The following is an 18,214-nucleotide window of genomic DNA, read 5'->3' on the forward strand; positions in this document are numbered from 1 at the left end:
AAGAAAAGGAAGCTATTATTGAGGGGAAACAACAGGATCTCCAAGACATGGACAAAAAGAACCAGGAGCTCCAAGGAAAGCTTGATGAAGCCCTGCAACAAAATAAAAAACTTGCCCAAGAGAAGAAACAAGATGGCATGAAGAAGAGAGGGCTGCAGAGCAATCTCCAAGAAATGGAGCTAATGTACAGTGTAGACAAAAAAAGGCTTGATCGCACACTGCAAGAAAATGAAAAGCTCCTCCAAGAGAAAAGGCAACAGGAGTTAAAAGAGAAAGAAATGCATTCCAAGCTTCAGAGCATCAAGCAACACAATGAAAGCTTGCAAGGAAAGCTTGATCAAGCTCTGCGACAAAATAGAAAACTCCTCCAAGAGAAGATGCAAGACAGCACGAAGAAGAGAGGGCTGCACTCCAATCTCCGAGACATGGAGCTAATGTACAGTGTAGACAAAAAAAGGCTTGATCGCACAGAGCAAGCAAACGAGAAGCTTCTCCAAGAGAAAAGGGAACAAGAAATCAAACAAAAAGAAATGGATTCCAATCTGCAGAGCATCAAGCAACAAAATGAAAGCTTGCAAGGAAAGCTTGATGAAGCTCTGCAACAAAATAAAGAAATCCTTCAAGAGAAAGAGCAGCTGGACAGAAAGCAGGGAGACATGGAGTGCCAACTCCAGCTCATGGAGGGAAACAACAGGATGCTGCAGGTAAAGTTCGATGAGACACTGCACAAATATCAAGACCTGCTTCAAGAGAGAGAACAGCTGGTCGGTAAGCAGAGAGAAGAAAAACTTCTTCTCCAGGAGTTTGAGAAGAAAAACCAAAACCTGCAAGAACTTTACAACAAAATGAAGTTCAAAGCATCTGAGCTGGAAGGAGAAAATGAAAAGCTGCAAAAACAGGAGGCAACATCTAAAGTGCTGAAAGAAAGGTTGGAAGAAAAACAAGCCGAAAAAGAAGAAGTGCAGAAAAAATGCAACAAGCTGCAGAAGCAAAACACAGAAAAAATCGAGGAGCTGATCCTCATCCTCGAGAAAAAGCAGAAAAAGAAAAAACGCTTCTTCTGGAGGAAGAACACTCCTTCTTTCACTACTGCCAATGTCACCTCTTCTTCCCCCACCTCTGCTCCAGCTTAATTCCCCCCCCTCCCCCCAACACCTCTCCCATCTCCCTCCCCTCTTTTCACAGTCACCCCCCAACCAGTCCCGACAGTTGACTGCCCCCTCTAGAGCCTGGTTCTGTCATAGGTTTCTTCCTTTAAAGGGAGTTTTTCCTATCCACTGTCGCCTAGTGCTTGCTCAGAGGGGATTGTTGGGGTTTTCTCTCCTCTCTCCCTTTACTTTACGCTCTTCTTTACATCCCACCCACCCCCACCTTCTCTTTTTTCTTAATAATTGAACAATAAAAACAATTGGTCACTAATTAAATGTGTCAAATCAATGTCTTTATTCAAGAATACAAGAAATGGGTAATAGCTGCATGTGTGTTTGTGTGTGTGCATAATATGCATACTTTACGTGTTGGATCCAAATCCCACAAGGAATTAAATAAAACAAGAAGACAAACAAAAACAAATATTTCTCTCCCTTCCCAGGTCAGGAATCAGGATGAGGAAGAAATGAGGTCAGATCAGTGCAGGTTTTTGCACTACTGACATAAAGTTTCTGCTGATTAAAAAAAGTATGTCGATATTTCTGAAATACATTTGCAAACAAATAACTTTGACAACTTGTGTTTTTTCATAAAAGAAAAATCAGAGAGCAGAGCTGGTAAAACAGCTTAGCTCCGCAGGTTACAGGAGATCAGATGCCAAATACTTTTCATGACAGTCTTCGTTACTGCATAAATCTCCCCTTTTATCATTGATCAGTAAATCACTGCATATACATTCATCTAACCGTTATAATTTCATGAGTAAAGACTCTCAGATGACTGAATGGCGGTTTTAGTAAATGTTGAACTTTATTGTGATTTCTATTTTTAGAATCAATTGCACACATTTTGATTTAGTTTTGCAAGCTGCTGATTTCACACAGATCCACTGCCCAAACGTGCCTTTGAGTTTTTCATCATTTAACAAGAATAGGCTCAGGCAATCATTGTGTAATTAGGCTTTGGGAAGGTCTGGGGACAGGTATGATGATGGTGGTGGTTTTAAAGCACTGTGGCACAACAGCTTGACTCAGGGAGATGTTAAAGATGCCCGCTAGGACATCAGTCAGCTGGTCAGCACGGGCTCCGAGCACGCGTCCAGGTATATTGTCTGGTCCAGCAGCTTTGTGTGGGTTGACTTTAGTGAGAGTCCTTCTCACACTGGCCGTGGACAGGGACAGCACTTGGTTGTCTGGCGACGGGGTGGCCCTCTGTAGTCCATCTTGCATCCCATTTAAAGAAGTTCGTGTTCGCACTGCGCTTGGATGTCCTGGCCTCTGAGGTTAAGGTGTACGGCTCCTGGTTGTCAACTGACCAATTTATCATGGCAAAGCCTGTGGTGGACAAAAGATAAGAGGCTGATTATAAAAATGATCCATGCACGCCTTATGACCTACAGCATGTACAGTTAACACAGCTAAATGGCTGTGAAATTGTAAAATTACTTTTGAAATAAAGCTATTCAAAGTCATTTAACTGGGACTATAATAATAGCAATGTTAGTGCTAATGTTTGTTTGCTGGCTAATTAAAATAAGCTGCTAGGTGATGGTACTGTTTCAAGTTCTCTCATTGTTTGACATGTAGGGCAGATATTTTGGTGACACTGAGATCAGCCAGACACTAAACAGCAGTGTAATATCAACGCTAGATTAGATGTTTTCTAATCCGATAAAATGACATTATTCCTGTTTATAGAAGATGTTTGTCGTCTGTTTGTTTGACTGACAGGAACAGGAAATAGTGGTTGGAAATTACTGTTGGTGTTACATGAGGGTAAAGAAGGGCTTTAAGCACCTGGGTAAAAACTGGACCCATGATGAAACACTACAACAAGTACAACATATTCTTCAGTTTTAATATGTGACCATACTGTGCAGACTGCTGATGAGTTACACGGTTACATTTCATTAATCATTGTTAAACTAAAGTGGTAAGCAGTTACTTTATCCTTTCACTTAAAATTTCCAGGAAAAACACTACCTTGGCTACTTTTGTGCTTACATTTGATCTATTCATATTAATGTACAGAATTCACCTGCTTGCTGCTACTACTGCACATTCACCCAATATGTGTGTGTGTGTGTGTGTGTGTGTGTGTGTGTGTGTGTGTGTGTGTGTGTGTGTGTGTGTGTGTGTGTGTGTGTGTGTATGTATGTATGTATGTATATATATATACTCAACAAAAATATAAACGCAACACCTTTGTTACTGCTCCCATTCCCCATGGGATGGACGTAGAGACCTAAAATTCATTCCAGATACACAATATAACCATCCCTCCCAAACAGTGGTCACAAATCAGTCCAAATGTGTGGTAGTGGGCACATCTGCTATATTGAGATAATCCATCCCACCTCACAGGTGTGCCACATCAGGATGCTGATCTGACATCATGAGTAGTGCACAGGTGTACCTTATACTGCCCACAACAAAAGGCCACCCTGGAATGTGCAGTTTTGTCTCACAGCAAAATGCCACAGATGCCACAAGCAATGAGGGAGCGGGCAATTGGCATGCTGACAGCAGGAATGTCAACCAGATCTGTCGCCCGTGCATTGAATGTTCATTTCTCAACCATAAGCCGTCTCCACAGGCGTTTCAGAGAATATGGCAGCACATCCAACCGGCCTCACAACCGCAGACCTCGTGTAACCACACCAGCCCAGGACCTCCACATCCAGCAGGTTCACCTCCAAGATCGTCTGAGACCAGCCACCCAGACAGCTGCTGGAACAATTGGTTTGCACAACCAAACAATTTCTGCACAAACTGTCAGAAACCGTCTCAGGGACGCTCAACTGCATGCCCGTCGTCCTCATCGGGGTCTTGACCTGACTCCAGCTCGTCGCCGTAACAGACTTGTGTGGGCAAATGCTCACATTCGATGGCGTCTGGCACGTTGGAGAGGTGTGCGCTTCACGGATGAATCATGGTTCACATTGTTCAGGGCAGATGGCAGCTGAGAATGTCCCAGTTCTTGCATGGCCAGCATACTCACCGGACATGTCACCCATTGAGCATGTTCGGGATGTGCTTGACCGGCGTATACGACAGCGTGTACCAGTTCCCACGAATATCCAACAACCTCGCACAGCCATTGAAGTGGAGTGGACCAACATTCCACAGGCCACAATTGACAATCTGATAGACTCCATGCGACGATGTGTTGCACTGCATGAGGCAAATGGTGGTCACACCAGATACTGACCGGTTCTGGGTCCCCAGACCCCCAATAGCACAAAAAACTGCACATTCCAGGGTGGCCTTTTGTTGTGGGCAGTCTGAGGTACACCTGTGCACTACTCATGATGTCAGATCAGCATCCTGATGTGGCACACCTGTGAGGTGGGATGGATTATCTCAATATAGCAGATGTGCCCACTACCACACATTTGGACTGATTTGTGACCACTGTTTGGGAGGGATGGTTATATTGTGTATCTGGAATGAATTTTAGGTCTCTACGTCCATCCCATGGGGAATGGGAGCAGTAACAAAGGTGTTGCGTTTATATTTTTGTTGAGTGTATATATTAGGGGTGCAACAATACACAAAATTCACGGTTCGGTTCGATACTTTAGTGTCACGGTTCGATATTTTTTCGATACAAAAAAAATGTTCATGCCTTTTTAATTTGTCATTTATTACATTTTCACGGCACATTCTGCACCACATCTCTGTGCGTTCATCATTTGTTTGAAGCCAGCTCGCCTCCTGCAACTACTTTTCCGAGAATACGTGCTTCTTTTGTGGTTCGGACTCCTTCTGACATTTCTTTGGAGGTGGAGGAACATCACAGTAATTGCTTAAAGGAGCTTCTTCGACATCTTTAAGAGTTCTAAACAAATGTCTGTCCTCCTCCTGAAAATCTTATGTACGCAAACACGCGTTGCAACTTCTTATCTTGTGCCCGTTTTTTATTTTGACAGCGAATGCGCACCTGCGGACCACTTATGTGCAGCCCTGGTTATTTAGCTCGTCATATTGCAGCCACAGAAATTCTTTTGTCCATGAAACCATAAAGCTGCACTTTCTTTTTGCCTTATAGTCTGATTTGTCATAACTTCTCCGTTTTGTGGTAAGCTTTTCTTTGGCTGTCACTTCTTCACTCTGACCTGTCTTATTTGGCTCAGCAGAACTAAAATATATATCCTGCTGCTTTTACACACGGACTCACATAAGCTCAGCGATTCTCTGCGCGATCAACCTCTCACATGTTTAAGCTTGCTGCAGGAGATTTCACTTGTCATGTTTGCATAGTGAGCTAACGATTGATAAGACGATGTCAGAGGAATTGGTGAGCAAATTATCATCACTCACCAATCAGTGCTGTCGCTCTCTATACACAGTTCGCACAATTGCAAAGTGAAAGCAAAAAACAAGCGCAAATTCAAACCGATTTCAATATGTCACATATTGACAGTGGCTCATCGATGCCAATGACATAATTACCCAGCTACATTTCTGAAAGAATGCAAAAGCATTGACATATATTTTTCCTACAATAGCCCGACGGGCAGGGCAGAGATAGATTTTGGTAGCCCGACTGGAAAAATCGCTAGCCCCGGGACGTCGGGCAGGCGATTTTGCGAGCCCTGTATCTGATTGAGGAATCACTCATCTTTGGAAAAGAGAGTTTATTACAGAGAAATGGCTCTTTCCAAAATAAAAGCTATACTATACGCTTCTTCTGGGCTATATTCTCAGCAGCATATTAAACATATCAGGTCCCCATAAGGAGAATCCTGTGCTAACGGCTGTCTAAATGACTCAGGTAAAGTTTGTAGCATGCTGCTTGTTGTTTTCTGCTTCCACTTGTCTTTGCACTAGGATGATGTCGGTGTAAATGTGCAGTCATATTTGTTGTGTTCCCACTAGTGCTGTCAGCGTTAATCTCGTTGAAATGACGTTAACGCCACAACACGGCAAATCTCCGTTAACGAGCTACCGCGGATCGCCCCGTGCATGGGGCTGGACGGCCAACACGAGCTAACTGCGCTAACACACTAGCTCCCACCCATGTAATTGAGCATTGCGTGGCACATCCAACATACTGTTTTACTTTAGTCCATGACGCTTCAGGGTCATACTTCACATGAAAACCAAAATAGTTCCAAACGCCACATCTGAATGAGGGTGGGGAGGTTCAATTTGCCATGTTGCAAGGAGAGCTTAACTTCTGTCTCGCTAGCTTGCCCTGCACTCAGTGAATCTGCGTTCGACTACTCCGCCTAGGCTGCACTGTCGAGCGCAGATCCACTGAGCGCTCAACACAGACAGCATCATCAGAAGGAAAGTTGATAAAATAAATTTAAATTTTATTTTGTATTGTTCATACATATGCGTACCGAACCGAAAGCACTGTATCGAACGGTTCAATATCGATACGAATATCGTTGCACCCCTTATATATATATAAAAAACAAAACACCCAGCACGCCCCTGCGGGCGGTTTATCCTTCAAGCTCGGGTCCTCTACCAGAGGCCTGGGAGCTTGAGGGTCCTGCGCAGTATCTTAGCTGTTCCCAGGACTGCGCTCTTCTGGACAGAGATCTCCGATGTTGTTCCCGGGATCTGCTGGAGCCACTCGCCTAGCTTGGGAGTCACCGCACCTAGTGCTCCGATATATATATATATATATATATATATATATATATATATATATATATATATATATATATATATATATATATATATATATATATATATATATATATATATATATATATATATATATATATATATATATATATATATATATATATATATATATATATATATATATTATATTATATATATATATATATTATATTATATATATATATATATATATATATATATTATATTATATATATATATATATATATTATATATATATATATATATATATTATATTATATATATATATATATATATATATTATATTATATATATATATATATATATATATATATATATATATTATATTATATATATATATATATATATATATATATATATATATATATATATATATATATATATATATATATATATATATATATATATATATATATATATATATATATATATATATATAAATGTTCTCCCCCGCCCCCCCCCCCCGCACATGTCGAGGAGCGTGTCAGGCTACATTTCACTGTCTGTTATACTATATAACTATGCATGTGACAAATACAGGGAGTGCAGAATTATTAGGGGCAAATGAGTATTTTGTCCACATCATCCTCTTCATGCATGTTGTCTTACTCCAAGCTGTATAGACTTGAAAGCCTACTACCAATTAAGCATATTAGGTGATGTGCATCTCTGTAATGAGAAGGGGTGTGGTCTAATGACATCAACACCCTATATCAGGTGTGCATAATTATTAGGCAACGTCCTTTCCTTTGGCAAAATGGGTCAAAAGAAGGACTTGACAGGCTCAGAAAAGTCAAAAATAGTGAGATATCTTGCAGAGGGATGCAGCAGTCTCAAAATTGCAAAGCTTCTGAAGCGTGATCATCGAACAATCAAGCGTTTCATTCAAAATAGTCAACAGGGTCGCAAGAAGCGTGTGGAAAAACCAAGGTGCAAAATAACTGCCCATGAACTGAGAAAAGTCAAGCGTGCAGCTGCCAAGATGCCACTTGCCACCAGTTTGGCCATATTTCAGAGCTGCAACATCACTGGAGTGCCCAAAAGCACAAGGTGTGCAATACTCAGAGACATGGCCAAGGTAAGAAAGGCTGAAAGACGACCACCACTGAACAAGACACACAAGCTGAAACGTCAAGACTGGGCCAAGAAATATCTCAAGACTGGTTTTTCTAAGGTTTTATGGACTGATGAAATGAGAGTGAGTCTTGATGGGCCGGATGGATGGGCCCGTGGCTGGATTGGTAAAGGGCAGAGAGCTCCAGTCCGACTCAGACGCCAGCAAGGTGGAGGTGGAGTACTGGTTTGGGCTGGTATCATCAAAGATGAGCTTGTGGGGCCTTTTCGGGTTGAGGATGGAGTCAAGCTCAACTCCCAGTCCTACTGCCAGTTTCTGGAAGACACCTTCTTCAAGCAGTGGTACAGGAAGAAGTCTGCATCCTTCAAGAAAAACATGATTTTCATGCAGGACAATGCTCCATCACACGCGTCCAAGTACTCCACAGCGTGGCTGGCAAGAAAGGGTATAAAAGAAGAAAAACTAATGACATGGCCTCCTTGTTCAACCCCATTGAGAACCTGTGGTCCATCATCAAATGTGAGATTTACAAGGAGGGAAAACAGTACACCTCTCTGAACAGTGTCTGGGAGGCTGTGGTTGCTGCTGCACGCAATGTTGATGGTGAACAGATCAAAACACTGACAGAATCCATGGATGGCAGGCTTTTGAGTGTCCTTGCAAAGAAAGGTGGCTATATTGGTCGCTGATTAGTTTTTGTTTTGTTTTTGAATGTCAGAAATGTATATTTGTGAATGTGGAGATGTTATATTGGTTTCACTGGTAAAAATAAATAATTGAAATGGGTATATATTTGTTTTTTGTTAAGTTGCCTAATAATTATGCACAGTAATAGTCACCTGCACACACAGATATCCCCCTAAAATAGCTAAAACTAAAAACAAATTAAAAACTACTTCCAAAAACATTCAGCTTTGATATTAATGAGTTTTTTGGGTTCATTGAGAACATGGTTGTTGTTCAATAATAAAATTATTCCTCAAAAATACAACTTGCCTAATAATTCTGCACTCCCTGTAAAGAACCTTGAACCTATGCTGGGTCACTGTAATGCTGCTGCTGGCACCTTGTTTCACACTGAAAATTAGGAAATGTGTCATCAGTTACAAAAAAGCTGATAGGAAAAGAAGGATGGAAAATGCCTGGAATTTAATTACACTTACAAATACTGCTTCCTCCAAACTGCAAGCATCAATAAAATGTTACAGTATTGTTTCTATATCTGTGGATATATCATTATTGCTAGTTTTCTTGAAACAGAAGATTTCCATCCATCCATCCACTTCCGCTTATCCTTTTTCAGGGTTGCGGGGGTGCTGGAGCCTATCCCAGCTATCATAGGGCGAGAGGCAGGGTACACCCTGGACAGGTCGCCAGTCTGTCACAGGGCTAACACACAGGGACAGACAACCAGTCGCACTCACATTCACTCCCACATTCACACCTATGGACAATTTAGATTTTTCAATTAACCTATCCCCGCAAAGTGGAGAAGATTTCCATTAAAAAGAAAATCTCTGATATCAATTTTGAAGCTAGCGCCCAGCCCTATTGCATGTACTGCAAATATAAAACTGATATATACTTACATCATGAAGCAGTTGATGTCTGGTTTCTGACAAATACAGCAAAGAGGTGCGTTCTCCCCCTCCATACCAGTGTTCTCAGGCACTGGGACATGGTCAGTGTCAGACATTTCACTGTGCTACAACATACAACATACAGCACGGACCACATTACAAATCATGTATATGTAGATGTACTAATTATACATGGCTGAATGGATGCAATAACAACATGTTACTTAGCTACTGTAGTTATTTGTTTCCAGCTGTGTGCAGTTGCTCAAGTCTTATTGACAGTATACTGCTTCAAACACCAGTGCCAACATTTTATTTTTTAAATCTTAGTATGATTCTGCACCAAGACTTGTGGCCTGTTGCTCGGTAACTTATTGTCTGACTATATTAACTACAGTTCATAAACATCATTCATTTTCTCCCACTTATTCCATTCAAGGTCTATTCCAGCTGTCATGGGGCAAAAGTACACCCTGGACATGTCGCCAGTCTGTCGGAGGGTTATTAGAGAGACAACCACGCACACCAATGCCAACTAACATAGACCGTTTCTTCCTATCCTACGCAAGGCCACCTGGGTTGGCTGGAGGACTGTTTACTTAGCCTGGCAGGGCGAAGGACACTGTCTCAGCTGAACTCTGGACACACACACACACTGATAGACACTCATCCCCCCTCCCTTTCCAAACGCCTGCGATGCTTGTTCCCTCCCAGTGCAGATGCCGCAGACATGCTGCAGGACCGGATGCGCTGTCCACACCGGCTCTCTCTTACCCACCCCTGTTGCTTGTCTTGTGTTTTTATGGTGTATTGACAGTCATGTGCTTTTTGTGCTGGGGTGGGGTTTTTTTCTGTTCTCAAACTGTTCTCCCATTAGGAGCTCAGTCTGAGTGGATTTTTTTTTCTCCTCCTCTCACCTCATGTTATGTATTTTCTTTTTGTTTTTTCCTATCAGCCTACCTCTCTGACATGTCTTCCCAATGTGATGTTTGTGTAAAGTTCGGTCAGAAGGTTCCTTTGTAAGCGCGCATGCAACATTAGTGTGCTGCCTGCTGTAACCCATAATTTCCTTCGGGATTAATAAAGTATTCTGATTCTGATTCTGATACAGTCAAGAGACGCGGAAGGTCCCGGTATGCATCTGGACCGGCGAGGACATCTACGAGCTTCTCTCGCTCCAGAAGCTCCATCTTCAGCCTCTCCGCCATACAGCCTGAGACAAACACACCCATGAACGTACCCTTAATGTGACCTCCATCATCTGATGGAGCATGAGAGATGGTGCATGAGAGCTTACTCACCTAAAATTCCAATTTTCATTGGTGTGTGGGTCTTTAATCGTTTCCTCTTCATAGCTGTTAGTTGTTGCAGTCTATTCCATATTGTTTGCTCAGCCTTTTCTCTGTTAAGAAAAGAGATTAGGTTGCAAAGCTGCCATCACCTAGCATTAAATTTCAAAACTTTTCATGTTTGATCTTTGCTCCTACCTTACAGAGCACGTTACCAGAAGAACAACATCTGCCTGCAAGTACACGCACATCTTAAACAAACTGCATTAAAGTTACTTCTGCTAGATTCATAAAATAAAACCAGAAGTCAGCTGTACCTCGCTTAGATGAGCTGTGCGCTGATAGCCCTTCTTCTGCAGTATGGACCAGGCTATCTCTGTGTCATTCACATTCATTTGACATCCATAGGTTTCAAAATAAACTGCAACAATAAGCCAAAGAACCCCTTTAGCATCACCACAAACATTCAAAGCTAAATAAACAAATGGCTTTCACCGACCTTTCCTTGAGTTTCCCATCAACAAGCCTTCAGAGAGATAGTCATGCTTTTCTGAGGGTTCTTCATCTGCAGCACGGCTCCTGTTAGCTGGAAGCCCTTTAACGAAATCCTGAAAACTTGGACCAGATGATAGCCGACTCTTGAACTTGTCTACAGTCTTCTTCTTTTCTCTCACAGTGTCAACAGCGCTAGCCAGTTTAGAACAGTATCTAGCCTGGATGCGGCTGACAGGGGGCCAGTGTTGGGTTACTGTAAATATGGGTTTTAAAGTCCTGAGGTACTCCATGCTTAGCTAACCACAAGAGCAAAGGCTTCGTAATTCCCTATCGGGTGTATCTGGAAATGAGCGACTATGTATTTTAGTTAGCTACCTTTGCCGCAACCTAAAAACTAACATAGTGTCAAAAGTGCCTTTTTACTCAGTAAGATACAGCACGAGTGCTAACTACCTCGAGTGAATTGTCATTCAGGTACAGATATCATGTGGAGCCAAAGATGTCTTAGTATCAAGAGGAGTCACTCCCTGTTTCAAGTACCTGACGCTAATGAAACCCGGAAAAACGTGTCACTCTTGTGAAGTGTTGCTACATACTAGTAAGTTTGTTTCAAACATAGAGGAAGCTCGAAAAGAGGTAAATAGTTTTTATCTTTAAGTCAATTCAGGCGCTTATCCAGTGTGTTAATAAGGTAATTAAATGTCAGACTACAATCCTCGAGAAGTCCGTAATGTCCGTTAGACAAAAATGTCACTGTACGTCCATCTTCACGGTCCGTCGTCATAATCTCCTTAGTCTAAACTATGGTTCCGTATGTGCGACAAAGCTTTGAAGGGAACTTTAACATTTACAGAATCGGGTTATTGATGGTGAGAGACGGATTTATGTCGTTAGGTTATTGTCCAAAACTCAGCTGAGGTCGAGATGAGAGTGCGCATGAAAAAAAAAACCGTTAATGGTTTTTGTTTGTTTATTCGTTTGCTTGTTTTATTATTTACATTAATCGAGGTCTTGATCTTATAAAAATATTCAATATTGTTGCATACCGACGTAAAGTATTAATATCAGGCCATAAGAACAAAACATTGTTCATACTTATCATGTAAATATGAAATCCTGCCAAAACAGTTTCAGACAGATGCTTTTAAATAAAGTTTTTGTTTTTGTTTTTTAAAGAAGAAGAACAAACGGTGACGAGAGAAAGCAACTTCTCATATGAATAAGTGAATATGCCCCCAATCCGCATCCCGGACGCACACACAGACAGAGAGAGAGAGAGAGAGAGAGAATCATGTGTGATGTAGGCGTGACTGGAGCCACAGGTTCAGTATAAAGTGAGCAGGAACTCTGGGATGAGAAACAGTACTGTTCCAGTGTTTTCTTTTGTTCGTTCTTTCCTGGAAGTGAGACATCATGAGAGTGGAAGGTGCGGAATAAAACTGCAGAGGCACTCAGGATTCTTACCAAGAAAAAAAAAAAAATCAAGGTAACTTAGAAAAAACACTCTGAATTTGATATCCATGTTTGTATAAATGTATTATTTATTCTTAAAATCATGATATTTCCTGTCACGTTATACATCTCTGCCTGCCTCAACTTCAGTTCCTTGTGCAGAGCGATGAGGCTGGTCTGGGAAACTGTGGTTTCAGCGTTTTTTCTAATGTAATTTCTACTCCTGTCATTTGTTCTGGCTATCCACTCTTCTCCAGGACTAGCTGTGATGATGGAGAAAGCTGCACTGCTGCTTTGCTGCCTGATCATGACTTTGTCAGGCTCCCCACTCTACCCATCCATTAGGTAAGTCCTGACAAAATCACTCAAATTCATTAGGTGTTGTTCATTTCCATTTTTACTGAGGTTTAGGCATATTTTGAAAGTTACGTAAACCCTTTGCTTAGTTCAGCTGTTCAGCTTTGGGAATGCCGATCAATGACAGCATTGGATGATTACACAAAGGGAACATTTTTTGTAAACTCATGGCAAATCACACCAATATGCACTATATATGCATCATTTAGCTAAAATGTTTGGAAACCTTACCAAGTGACATAGAAAATTTTCTTAATATTCAAAATCTGAATGAAACATTAAATATAACATATTTGATCTCTGTCAGGATTAGAAAAATGGTCGTGTCGAAGCTCATCTAACAGTTGACTCTTTACTTTACATGTCATAGCTGTGTCCTCTGTACTTCTGCTAAAAAGGGTCAAGAAGTCTGGATTAGTCACCGCGTTATGTTTACGAGGCATCATCGTCACAGTGTCGTGTACCAAAGCTGCAGATGTAATTTTTCACGCGCTAAAGCATTTTGCAGACTGATGATATTTTCTTTTCTTTTAAATCTGTCATCTTTACAAAGACTGCACTACTATGAAATCATCGTTCTTGCTAGATAAAGGGCTATGTTTGAATAATGGCATTTAAGATGTTCTGCATTCATATAGTTCATGGGGATGTTTCTCAGGTTCGGCCAGAGGGATACATCTATCCTGATGACATCTTCACTAAAGAATCCAGCAGAGCAGCAGGAGGAAGACGCACGTCCTCCCAGGGAGCCAGCAGAGTTGCGGTCCGTATGTTAATATGGTCTGAGTGGCTGATGTAAAATATGGCTCAAAGGCTCAGCTAATGAAACGTCCCAGTCAGAGTGGATCATTTACACATTTTTTAATGGGGATTCTTGATTTATTAGAAGGTACATCATTTTCGAAGATATGTCAAAAAAATACACACAGCTGAATACAATGCAAGCAAACATTGGACTACAGATAGTCTATGCTGGACCTAAATCTTTATATTTTGACCTTTTAGATATGGAGCTACATTTTATTAAAATAGTGCACAAAGTTTTCATTTATGAATTAATTATGAAATGTGGCTAAGATCGATCCACCCCATAATACAGCCCGTGCTGCAAATATAACATATTTCTAATGTAAGATGGGGAAATATTGTTTTTCTACAATATTATGATTTCATTGCACATTACTTAAAATGGATTGTGCAGTGAACATGCACTTGTCATTACAGTATATTTTTTGGTTTCCTGTAAAAACTTCACTTGTTAATTTCTTATTTTGGTGTACTTACCTTTAAATATTTATAGGTAACCATGACTACATTGTAATTTCAAAGCAAATATGTTGAAATTCCATTTGATTACAGGGTATTTACACCTTTAGTTGCAGGCCGTATTTTAAAGTTTTACTAAATGTGTCTTAATACTTCGAACTTTAGTGTGGATGCATAAAAAGATGTGAGCAAATTGTAAATCGACCGCTGGCCAGCTCCCAGATAAATCCTGCCGCTGCACTGCAGTTTACTTTATTTTCTGCTTACACTGACTGAACTGATGCAAACTGTCCCCATTTCTGATTCCAGCTTAGGGCGCCACGCTGATGCCATCTTTACAAACAGCTACAGGAAAGTACTGGGCCAAATCTCTGCCAGAAAGTTCCTTCAGACAATCATGGGCAAACGGCTGGGGTAGGTAACACAAGTGGACTGAAATCGCTCCAATGTGTGTGGGTTACCAGTACAAATAGCCAGTGAAAGAGGAATTATTGTGGGGTTTGTTTGTTTTTTCCCCACAGGGATGGAAGTGAGAGCTACATGAAACGTCAGTCAGATATCTATGAGGGGACATACAAGGAAGACCTCACAGCCATCCAGAGAAATCAGAGATACAGGGGGGTGCACGGGAATGTCCTGAGACACAGGTATACACGTCTCCGATCTTTAAAAAGCCTAAACATTCAGAATTTGGCTTTTCCCACAACTGCAGATTCACTAAACTGAATCTTTTCTCTTTACAGACTGCTGAGTTGAGGAGGAAAGCTTTATCATCACATTTTTTTTTAACCATCTTTTATTTGTTTGAGGGTGTCCTTTAAAGAAAAGAAATGAAATCATCTTATATATTCACATTAAAAGTTGTGAGGAAATCCTACAGCCTAGCTTATCATTGTGTGTATGTATGTGTGTGTGTGTGTGTGTGTGTGTGTGTGTGTGTGTGTGTGTGTGTGTGTGTGTGTGGGCGAGGGGGTGTTGGGTTATTCAAACACCCAAATCAAACTATGTGACCAGATTTCATTAAAAAACCCTTTAGTGGCTTTCTGATTGTGTGTCTTTATGAAACGTGTATCTTATGTGAGGATTGTCTCAAGAATGTGTCTTCAGGGCCACGTCTGCATTATAAATGCCAACTCTGTGTTACAGGTTTCCTGCTATGATTAACAGATGCGACCTTGATGGCCTGTTAAATGGCCGTGCGTGTTGATGTTACTGTACATCTGCACCTTTTCTTTAACATTTCAAGATGTTTCACGAGACAAAAGATGTGATATTTAGAAAGCTTGTATGGAAATGAAGTACATATTTGAAGCAATAATATATTTTACGAGTTTAAAAAGAAGTCAATCAAATCAAATCAAATCAAAATTTATTTATATAGCACATTTTTAAGACCGAAGTACACCAAAGTGCTTTCCAGTAAAATCACAATACAGATAAAATCACAATAAAATATAAATTACAAATATATAAAATATAAGATGATTACATAATCTAAATACAGAGCCAGATGTAAATTACCCTAATTCGCCTTAAATGCCAGATCAAACAAATACGTTTTTAAACGTGATTTAAAAGACTGAATGGAATCTGACGCGCGAATATGAAGAGGGAGAGTATTCCATAGCCTGGGTGCAGCAACGGCAAAGGCACGGTCTCCTCTGGTCTTCAGCCGAGACCTAGGTTGTACTAAGAGCAGTTGGTCCGATGATCTTAGTGCTCTCTGAGGGCTGTACAGACAGAGGAGATCAGCTAAATAGTCAGGTGCCATATTGTTTAAAATTTTATAAGTAAACAATAAAATTTTAAAATCAATTCGATATTTGATAGGAAGCCAGTGTAAATTTTTCAGAACAGGGGTGATAGAGTCAAACTTTCTAGTGCCGGTCAAGAGACGTGCTGCGGCATTCTGGACCAGCTGCAAACGCTGCAGAAGAGAAGATTGTAGACCCAAGTAGAGTGAGTTACAATAGTCCAGTCTTGACGTAATGAAAGCATGAATGAGTTTCTCCATATCTTTGTGTGGTATGTAGGGTTTAGCCTTAGAAATTAGGCGTAGTTGATGAAAGCTAGTTTTCACCACAGTAGAGACCTGTTTATCAAGTTTGAAGGAACTGTCCATGAAAACTCCAAGATTCCTGGCAGTATCAGTAAGGTAGTTAGCAACAGGCCCAAATGTGCCAGTCAATTGTCCCAGAGGCATATTTCGGTCAAAAACAATAATTTCTGTCTTCTTTCCATTTAAAGTAAGAAAGTTACGTGATAACCAGTCTTTGACATCACTCAGACAGTCAAACAGAGGATGTGGTGAGGATAGAGCATCCCCAGTCAGGTGAAGGTAGATTTGAATATCATCAGCATAACAGTGAAAAGAGACATTGTGTTTCAAAAGTCTGCTGTAGTCGCATGCAACTAGTAGTTTTTGCTGCCTAATGCGACTCTTCAAACACTGCAGATTAACTGGATGTCATTCTGCTGTGTTCTGTACCTGTTACACTACAGTATGTGCTGGCATTACCATTAGCCTGTAATTGTCTACTGTGGCCATCATGGGCACGCTTTATAGACTACACAACTTCACAGAGTGTGAAACACCTTCAAAGATCCCTCCATAGGGACCACGGAGCACCTTAACTCTGGGAAGGTGAACCGTTTTTATCTTGTGTGAAGACTGATTAAAAAAATATCCCTTTAAGGGACACACATGTGTGTACAATAGCGGGGAGTGTAATCACGGTACTGTCTGCACAACTGAGGAACAAACCCCAGCAGGCAGCTGGACTCGTGGCAGCACAGGTGCTGCTTCTAACATTGTCTTAATAACAGCTCTGCTCCGTTTAGAACTCTCATTAAGCTCTGCCATTGATCCATAATGCACAAACACCAGTACCCGACATTTGAATCATCCATGAATCGGTTCTATGGATTAATAATCTTCGCAACCTGTCATTTGATCTGACTTTGAATTAATCAGGGTGTGTTATCCACAATCCACGTGAGTCCAAGTGACGAGCTTTTGATGTGATTTCTATGAGTGATTCTTAATGTTTAGGATAAAAGTTGCTCTCTGTTCCTAATGCTTCCTCCAGCCTGCTCCACTGTGTGCAGGAGAAGAGCCAAACATGTTTGGCTCTTTGTGAACACACTGATGCCTTCTACGTAAAGGACAATAAATCTCCCTCAGGTCATTTTCTCTGCATCAATGATTACAAGACTTACTGAAAACATCACAAAATGATGACAGCTACTTCACTTAATGCTGGCGTCCATTTGTAAATACAGATGTAAAGCAGTTTTCAGATAACTATAAAATACTTTGTTTAGTGCCACACTGCTGGTTTCGTTTTCTTTCAGCTCCTTGCTTAGAGACTTTTTTTAAAATACTAATAATTTTATTCTGTGATATATTTTTATCAGACGAAGCATTTTTCACAATAAATTCCTAACTTTTGGAGATAAAAGTATTCATCTTTTATCTTATATAAGCTATAGTAATAGGTTATATTCTGACTGCACTACAAAATAGCGAACTCTCCACTTTTTTTTCCCTATGCTGTGCTTTTTATTTTTATTCCCACAATCTGCTCATTTGCATTCAGTACATGTAGCCGCCCTCCACTCAGACCTGCAATAAATTTGAGGCTGCTGTGGCTCAGGAGATAGAGCAGGTCATCTACCAATCAGAGGGTTAGTAGTTCAATCTCTGGCTATTCCAGTTCAAGCACCTTAGAGTCCTTAGGTGAGATACTGAACCCTGAATGGCCTCTGATGCATTCAGTGGAGTCTGTGGGATCACTAAAGGTGTAGCTTTTAAAAGCAGCAGTGTGACTTTGATTAAGAAAGTACTATGGCAGTGCAAGTACATTTATCATTTATCTAATGTGTTTAGGAGACACCTTTAGATTGTAG

General features: G+C 40.8%; 2 protein-coding genes across 5 annotated transcripts; one reads left to right on the forward strand and one right to left on the reverse strand.

Moving 5' to 3' along the window:
* Nucleotides 1-1,419: 1,419 nt before the first annotated feature.
* On the reverse strand, nt 1,420-11,981 carry LOC113022187 (mitochondrial tRNA methylthiotransferase CDK5RAP1-like). Of its 4 annotated transcripts, XR_013909332.1 has the most exons (7): nt 11,235-11,981; nt 11,053-11,156; nt 10,934-10,968; nt 10,748-10,848; nt 10,407-10,659; nt 9,456-9,571; nt 1,420-2,483 (listed from the first exon to the last, which is right to left on the reverse strand). XR_013909332.1 is itself a non-coding variant. In XM_080302122.1 (5 exons), exons 1-5 carry the CDS (start codon nt 11,518-11,520, stop codon nt 2,290-2,292), a joined length of 720 nt encoding a protein of 239 aa, XP_080158248.1. In that variant the 5' UTR covers nt 11,521-11,981; the 3' UTR covers nt 1,420-2,289. The 4 variants fall into 4 exon arrangements, 2 of the variants coding, with proteins under 2 accessions (XP_080158248.1, XP_026023110.2); XR_013909333.1 differs by lacking the exon at nt 10,407-10,659; XM_080302122.1 differs by lacking the exons at nt 9,456-9,571; nt 10,407-10,659.
* A 597-nt stretch (nt 11,982-12,578) lies between these two features.
* Nucleotides 12,579-15,182, forward strand: ghrh (growth hormone releasing hormone). The gene is made up of 6 exons (XM_026168965.2): nt 12,579-12,716; nt 12,940-13,027; nt 13,698-13,802; nt 14,615-14,719; nt 14,827-14,952; nt 15,049-15,182. Exons 2-6 carry the CDS (start codon nt 12,951-12,953, stop codon nt 15,059-15,061), a joined length of 426 nt encoding a protein of 141 aa, XP_026024750.1. The 5' UTR covers nt 12,579-12,716; nt 12,940-12,950; the 3' UTR covers nt 15,062-15,182.
* The last annotated feature ends 3,032 nt before the right edge of the window (nt 15,183-18,214 follow it).

The sequence above is a fragment of the Astatotilapia calliptera genome, chromosome 5 (assembly GCF_964374335.1).
Source record: "Astatotilapia calliptera chromosome 5, fAstCal68.1, whole genome shotgun sequence".
Classification (NCBI taxonomy): Eukaryota; Metazoa; Chordata; class Actinopteri; order Cichliformes; family Cichlidae; genus Astatotilapia; species Astatotilapia calliptera.

What these genes read in the sequence shown, in the direction of transcription:
- LOC113022187 (XM_080302122.1), bottom strand. Translation starts at nt 11,520, where the DNA reads ATGGAGTACCTCAGGACTTTAAAACCCATATTTACAGTAACCCAACAC. An exon ending in GCACAGCTCATCTAAGCGAG is followed by an intron (nt 10,969 to 11,052) that starts GTACAGCTGACT and finishes GTGTACTTGCAG; the next exon opens with GCAGATGTTGTTCTTCTGGT. An exon ending in AATGAAAATTGGAATTTTAG is followed by an intron (nt 2,484 to 10,747) that starts GTGAGTAAGCTC and finishes TGTCCACCACAG; the next exon opens with GCTTTGCCATGATAAATTGG.
- ghrh (XM_026168965.2), top strand. Translation starts at nt 12,951, where the DNA reads ATGATGGAGAAAGCTGCACTGCTGCTTTGCTGCCTGATCATGACTTTG. An exon ending in CCACTCTACCCATCCATTAG is followed by an intron (nt 13,028 to 13,697) that starts GTAAGTCCTGAC and finishes GATGTTTCTCAG; the next exon opens with GTTCGGCCAGAGGGATACAT. An exon ending in ATCATGGGCAAACGGCTGGG is followed by an intron (nt 14,720 to 14,826) that starts GTAGGTAACACA and finishes TTTTCCCCACAG; the next exon opens with GGATGGAAGTGAGAGCTACA.